The sequence below is a fragment of the Lytechinus pictus genome, chromosome 2 (genome assembly GCF_037042905.1).
Source record: "Lytechinus pictus isolate F3 Inbred chromosome 2, Lp3.0, whole genome shotgun sequence".
Lineage (NCBI taxonomy): Eukaryota > Metazoa > Echinodermata > Echinoidea > Temnopleuroida > Toxopneustidae > Lytechinus > Lytechinus pictus.
In genome coordinates this window covers 4,449,292-4,457,063 of record NC_087246.1, presented here as the reverse complement: position 1 = coordinate 4,457,063, position 7,772 = coordinate 4,449,292, and the positions used below count along the sequence as shown (strand labels likewise).

Below are 7,772 nucleotides of genomic sequence, written 5' to 3'. Positions count from 1 at the left end.
TCAATTAGTAGTTGAGCATTTATACTTGAATATACTATTTCAAAATGGTCAACATTATCCCATAACATTATAAGCTGATGTCACATTAAAGTATTAAATCATGTAAATAGGAGCTTGCACGAAAAAAAAATCAATTGTACGTTCGTTATATTAAAAAAATTCCGCTGTACATTATACCAGAAAATTGTAAACACAGCAGCTGAAGAGGCTATCTCTGGATAGAATGCGTGAAAATAGTAGAAGTGCATACTCAATGGAAAAGCTTGATAAACACTCAGCACTTGTCTACGTAAATTACACATGCAATCCGGCCAGTTGGCCAAAGAGTTAGGAAACCACCGACAAAATACTTAGTACTTTCGGACTTTTAAACGCCTTATTTACTTTCTTCAACCAATAGAGTCCATGTTGACCAATTCATCAAATTAAAGCTCATGATATCTGCTTTATTTATTTTACATGCATTTACAACTTCCGTAACCCATCGCATATTTATTACGATATGAGTACATGCATGTTTTTTTAACTGACAAAATGACGGCAAAAGATACAAATCGATGCAAATTTTTAAAGGAATGAGTGATTGAAATCGGGTTTTAGCAAAATTGTGCAACTGTGATTCATATAGGCCTAAACGAAAAATTGACTATGGTAGCAGCTCAATGGCTGACGTCATGAGAAAATAGTATTTTTTACAAGGCTTCCGGTTACACCAGAAGTTTTCGAGAAACGATCATCAGAGTAGGACATCATAACGAGCACTTGACCGATGACTGGAGTGGAACTTTATTCAGTTGGGCAAAAGATCGATCATGATATAATGGATTAAAGTTTTTCTCTTGCACCCTCCTTCCATCTATTAACTCTATATTCTGGAGATCTCCGCATGCCATTTCCCTTCCTCCTAAAAAATGGCGGTAAACGCCACCTCATTATGCAAGTTACTTTTTATTATCACTGAATGTGTTTCATGTTAGAAGCTGCATAAAGTGATGAATCCATCTCATGACATCATAATAGTCCACATCATGGAACTGCATAAAGGTAATCCATACCATATATATATATATATATATATATATATATATATATATATATATACACATATATATATATATATATATAATTATACGAATTATACTACACGAAAATAACCTGAAAAGAAGTAATGAATCTTTGGAGGGTCAAAAGCATTTTCTCGTTTTTTAGCTTCCTGACGAGTGGACTGATATATAAATCTTTGATTTATTTCAAGTCGGATAGAATTCAGTCTCAATGAGGTTTCATATAGATAAAATATATCTTATTTACATCTTTGTTTTTCACATGTCATGGTGTATTTAGCATTTCCAACTATATCTACACCATCCACAAATATATATACTTTCACCCTGATTTAGCAATATGTACAAAAATCATCGTTACATAAGAGTTTTCTTTGGCTTACATACAAAACAACATATTTTTCTTCCAAGAGTATGATACATAAACAATGTTACACATAGTCATGGTACATACAGTATATGAATGCATATCGTCATACGTTCGGGTCAGCTGGTCTCTAACCAGAAACAGACTGAATGTTGGACTATTCTCACTGTTCAACAGTGCTTAAACGTCAACAAGACACTCAACATGCACTTCATGCTGTTATCTAGACGCTATATTCAATCTGTCCAGCAGAAGATGAATGCTAAAAACCTACCCTAGTACAAACTGATCATGCCCCTATCACTACATCTATCTAGAATGAAACTGTGCCATAACGGCTACAGTAAGAATTAAGATATTAAAATAAATACAAGGAACTTGTAGTGTACAAATCGTCTGCACCAGGCCGACGATTTCCACACAATTTGTTCATAGTACATTTGTTGCAATTCTACTTTACCACACAATGCTCACTATAAAGATGCGTTAAGGCCAAGCAAAGCAAACCGTTACACATTTCACAAATATCAATAAATGAGTGGTACCATCCTTTTAACAAGTGAGACCCAAGGACAAGTCAAAAAGAACATTACAGTCAAGCGTCCTAACGCCATGCAGGCCACATGCACGTGCAAAGACAACATTGCACACATAGAGGTAAACCCTCGCAGCCAATTCATATACATAATGTCTATCAACATATAATATGTCGTTTGCCTTATCAGCAATCATAGTTGAGAATCTCCTGCAGAAGCGCAGGAATCTCCATGTAAGGCCATGCGTGCCTGAATTCGGACGTGCTCTTAAAGAAGATTGCGGATACTGCACGTAGATTTGTAGCCTGCATCAGGAGCCTTGCGAAGAGTTGCTTGTTCTTCCAATCCCTTCTTGTCACTTCCCTCTTGAGGCATTCGAGATAACGATCTTGAAGTAATTCCACTTTACTAGGTTCTACTAGGCCATGGCGATCTACATGACACAGATCAAAATAAAAGAATGGTAGAAATAATGGTTTAAATATTTAAGCGTAATGGAAATTAACCCGACCTAAATGAACGTGTACGGCTAGTTCAATTTCAAAATCCAAGTCATCCAACTTTTCTACAGAGGTCCAATTGCAATTTAATTACTTTTCATTACATTTTCGTCATTTAAACTACCGATTTACAATGCCTTTTTCTATATGCTAAAACATTTTATATAATCTAGAAATAACCTCGCCTACTCAAACAAGGGGATACTTAAGGAATTCGGTATAGGATTTTATAACATTACATTACTTCAAGACAAGATAGAAGCACTATTACGAAACAATGATGCATTTATATACTTAATGTCTAACTGAGCTAGTACGTTTGGAAGATCGTTAAAACACAGTAAGTGATACATTCCCTGAGGAACAGTCTATTTTGAATTCACTTATTCCGCTACGAATACATTCATCCAATTATTCACCAACTACTAGCACTTGACTCTTACAATACGTATCTTTCACAGTGATTCCCTTTTTTCCTCCAGCTTATTATGCCCATTAATTACAGCTCCCTTGCACGACCAGCTTTTTCTTTAATGGTGTAGAAACCAGCATCAATGATAGTTTAAGAATTATCCGCCCATGCACAGAATGATTGAGATATTAGCCATGTATTAGGCGGGGAGTGAACAGATATAGATAGCTTGATCAATATATAACGTAATATTGAACCCTGGAAATTTCTTGAGAATATCACGTCCTAACCGCAACATGTAGACGAAAGACGGAAATAAAGACCTGGTGATTTCGTGGACAATATTGAATACAATACACACTCGTCTATTAACGCCATACATTTCTGTGATAAACAAATTCCAACATCCTGTATCAGATATTTGAAACTATTACATTTGAAACTATTTGATGACTGAAGTTGGAAAGCATTAAACTTACCTGGACTGAAAAGAACAACGGTGGTAAAGAGAGCGATTTCTTCCTTGATCAGCTGGAGATTGTTGAAGCTCCTGGAGAAATCGAAGAGCTCGTCCCAGAATCTGTAATCACAGCCAAGCATGCTAAGGTGGGACATAGCGTACCCATGCTCCGTACCAAATGACACCGAATCTGACGTGAAGGCAATTTCCATGCATGTCCGCAGGAGCCAGATCTCAAAGAAACCAGCTTTGAGAAGAGTCATCTGATCCTCCTACAGAAAGAAAATAACCAAAAATGATAAGACTTATATTCATTATACATGTATTTTAATTCGGATGGCTGAATAAATTGGCACTTCAAATTTACCTTGTACGCGACGGCAAAGGGATATGGAATTCTTTTTTATTATATGAGTAATAACAACCAACACTGATATTGCAAATTATACAGAGTTTTAAGTACCTTGCAGAGTACGCAGAACACTAACCGTCCCTATCACTAAGGTCTATAGTTAAATGGAAACAAGATAGAATTTGGCCTCCGATAAATTTAGAAAGCTATCTTCACCATTAAAATCATACCAACGACTACTACCCCTTCCTAAACCCAACCCAGTATTACTCGATATATCCGTACCTGCAGAAGATCACAAAAGCCGGGTAGATTCTTGCTGAATTGCACCACATTCACAACAGAGGGAGTGAGGACGTCGGTCAGGTATCCTTTGACGGTACAAATCCTAGAGTACAAGTCTCCAAGATCACAAGGTTCATCCAAGAAGTGGGACCAAACATTGGCCCCAGGAAGGGATAGGGCTGACAGGTCTACAGGAAGTCTATCAGGATGCATCTGTTGGGAGTCTTGCTTCAGTTTGATCTACAAAATGCAAAAAAAGGGGGGGAAGCGAATAAAATACATCAGTACGGGGGAGTCAAATTTTCTTGTGCGTCTCGGAATAGAATATTTCTAGATAGATGGCGCTATATAAATGCCTATTATTATTATTCATTTAACATAATGATCGCTTAAATCAATCCTAAATATCAGTCCCACGATAAATCGGTAAACTTAGTGATAAGGGACCTACAAATCGACTTACGTGTGCTGTTGTTGTCATCTTAGAGCTGGTGACGTCATGAGCGTTTACAACCTTCTGAATGAGAGCGTAAATTTCTCGATCCTTTCTTTCCCGCTCAACGATCTGCTCAGGAGTAGCCAGACTCTGGATCTCGGCAAGGTTTTTCATCTTCTGTTTCTTAGAATAACGTCCTACACGAACAGCTGAGTATATGGACAGAGCAATGTAGGTTGAGAATGATTTTCATAATTACAAGGAAGAAATCTCTATAACGAGCATAAATGTTAAACGTACAAAAAAAAATAACAAAATGACACAGGAGTCTTTCTTTTATCAGTATATTCTAAACGGTTGTAGTTTCGGCTAGCTTCGTACGAGCTATTGTAAATATAAAAGGAAAATCTATCCGTAAAGGTTCTGTGATTCTAATTTATGAACTTAGAGCATTAGTTTTTTAATAATGTACCGAAGTGCAATTCGTTGTATTTATACTTACAATGCACAGACATGCCGACTGCAAGACACTTCTGGTATCTGCAGTGAGCACAGCGCCCTCTAGTATTCTTGCCAATATCACAATGGCCTTCTTTCTGACACTGCACGATGAGGGTTTTGTTCCCGATGCACCGTCTGAAGAACCCTTTACACCCTTCACATGAAGTCACCCCGTAATGTATCCCAGATGCCTCATCACCGCACACACGGCACGACGGAAGAATGGGCTTGATGGGGACTTTCTTGCTGATAGGCGCCATTTTGGATTGATCAAACTCCACGGTGATTTCTTAGTTGGGTCGATGTTTTGAGATAATTGTGTAGGTCGGTAATTTGGACTCTCTTACAGGCCGTTTGTCGTCCGATTGATGATGGGATGGATAAGTGAATACAAAGTGACCACCACGAAATGAGTACAATCTGAAAGAACAAATTAATGGGAAATGATCAGATTTATGTTTGGCCGTTTGGAAATTTCTGTGTTCTTTCACTGTTGCCTTTTCAACTGTCTCTCTAAAACACGAAGTAAATTTACCCAAGAGAACATCTATATGAAGTCTAGAATGATTACTAGCCAGTTGTATAAAAATGTGATGGAAATGAAAAGAAGCCTATATGTTTCGGCCGACTCTAGCCAATACAGCGAAAACGTAATTATCAAAAACACAAAATAAGAAAACAAAAGCAGCAAAATATAAAAATAAATGTCAGACTAAGTACACAGAATGATTGATAAAGCGGATGAGAAGAGGGTTGGAAGAAGAAAAACACAGAGAGTGTGGAAGAAACTGGAGGATAAGGCGCCGGACAAAAAAAAATGAGGGAAAGAAGTGAATGTATGCATACATGAGATTAAGAGAAGAATGGGGAGATAAATTCTGGCAAATCACCAAAGAAGGAGTCTACATATTAAGCAATAAAGACTTTCTAATAAAAACCAATAAGAATGGCTTCTAGTGTGACCGTTTGTCGACTTTGAACAATGTAACTTTGACCAATGTTACCATTGGTCATTCCAGGGCACTTTGCTACTATCGTTTACATACATGCCTAATGGATGTGTCACTTCCTCTATCAGGGGTTCTCCAACGTTGGCCTCAGAGGCCCCCGTCAAAGACAGTTTCGACACAAAGGAAATCATTATATAATCATTGTAACTGATAGATATTCCTGCCTTCATATTGGAACAAGCGGTGTTTCTTGTTAGATTAAAATATATTTTAAAAATGATATTCATTCAACTGCATACATAAGATCAATTACACTGTACACCATTAATATTATTTCAATGTGCTTTGAATCAAAACAGGTTGTAATTCAATCAACCGAGAATACTTACGAAATGAACAAACTATTCCCATGCCTATTAGTTTGTTCATGGAAATTATCCCAAGTTATAATGTATAACATTCGCTTTCAATCAAGTATTTCGGGTGAGCAATCAATCTCTTACCACAGTTAAATCAAAATAAATGTCACGTTATGGAATTGTAACACGCGAATGCATTACGTATCACAGAACATAAATTGTCCAGAATATTAAGGGGAAAGCAAGCATGCGTAAATTGGCATTTTCTGTCCCTAAAATAATTATAATTGTCAGCAAATTTCTACATTGAAACAATTCTAAGAAAAATTTCCTTTATAGGAATATCCCTTATAAAAAAATGACTTGTATAACATCAAATTTGTACAACAACATATTTCTATGTCTTCGGCGCCTTGATACAAGAACGACTGTATATAAGTAGACTTACGGCTAATGAGATTTACCACTTATGGCTTTTCAAATACAAAATGATAATTTAGTCCTTTGAGTGCATGAGCAAATGTAGAAACTTGAAATGCAAAATGTCTTTCCTTCCATGAGAGTTAAGTATCGGAAATAAATTAGTTTCTTTTATTTCTTAATATGAATTTTCGAAAAATGTAGGTCATTGTAATCTGTGTTAAGAGCATTGTGAAGGCAAACCTGGGATTGCGTGGACGGAAAATTTAGAAGTAAAGATCAATTAAAGCTTAAGAAATTATTGTAATTATTCCTGTTTTATTTCAAGTATTCATTGATGTCACTAAATATCTTAGATTTGCCGTTGGGTTACCGTTTGCTCAGTTTACAAAAAATGCAAGATTTTGTAAACTAACGGGAACAATAACACAATTTACTCAGCAAAATTACCTTGGCATCTCAATCACGTCCCCCCCCCCCGTCTTTCTTGCTCTCTTCACCCCCCTTGCTCCATGCCTAAGCATTTCTTTGTTTTTAAATTCTTAAGGTACTGCTTCATGTCTGCTTTAAATCCATTGCATTGCTACTTCGCAGTGTTTTATCAAACCAAACAGTCAGCATCAATATTGGATGTATATAGGTGTAACCTAGTTTCGACATCCTTCAGTTCACAGTTCCTTTTATGACTTATTATGATATGATGGTTATCATTATCAATATTATCATTATTATTATCAGTATTATCATTATAATTCTTATTCTAACTACGATATATCATCACCATCACAAAAGGATCAGAGTATGATATAAAACTAGATGCTTTCAGAACAAGAGATAATAAAATAACATCAAGATTCTGGTATCAATAACATCATTTCTACAACATTATCATAAATAAAAATACTATTTAATAAAGATGACATTGTGTATAACAGATATTAGGTAACCATTACATAGTTATAAAAATATCAACGTCTCTTACCAGATCAACGGGCACTATCTTCAAATAAAATGTCGCACACATTTAGAATTGCTTCCCGACACAATCAAGATAAAGTAACTCAAATGAATTACAGACCATCATTGATGCTTAATGCAAGTTAGTTTAGGCTGATTGACTTCGCCATATA

At 36.1% G+C, this 7,772-nt stretch overlaps 1 protein-coding gene across 1 annotated transcript; it reads right to left on the bottom strand.

Moving 5' to 3' along the window:
• Positions 1 to 1,207: 1,207 nt before the first annotated feature.
• Positions 1,208 to 5,335, bottom strand: LOC129254972 (nuclear receptor ROR-beta-like). The gene is made up of 5 exons (XM_054893521.2): positions 4,915 to 5,335; positions 4,440 to 4,621; positions 3,977 to 4,216; positions 3,359 to 3,611; positions 1,208 to 2,400 (listed from the first exon to the last, which is right to left on the bottom strand). Exons 1-5 carry the CDS (start codon positions 5,171 to 5,173, stop codon positions 2,153 to 2,155), a joined length of 1,182 nt encoding a protein of 393 aa, XP_054749496.1. The 5' UTR covers positions 5,174 to 5,335; the 3' UTR covers positions 1,208 to 2,152.
• Positions 5,336 to 7,772: the final 2,437 nt, after the last annotated feature.

Excerpts from the sequence above, each read along its gene's own strand:
- LOC129254972 (XM_054893521.2), bottom strand. The coding sequence starts at position 5,173 with ATGGCGCCTATCAGCAAGAAAGTCCCCATCAAGCCCATTCTTCCGTCG. Across the intron at positions 4,622-4,914 it reads AGTCGGCATGTCTGTGCATT|CTGTTCGTGTAGGACGTTAT; the intron begins GTAAGTATAAAT and ends CCATATACTCAG. Across the intron at positions 2,401-3,358 it reads CGTTGTTCTTTTCAGTCCAG|ATCGCCATGGCCTAGTAGAA; the intron begins GTAAGTTTAATG and ends TGTGTCATGTAG.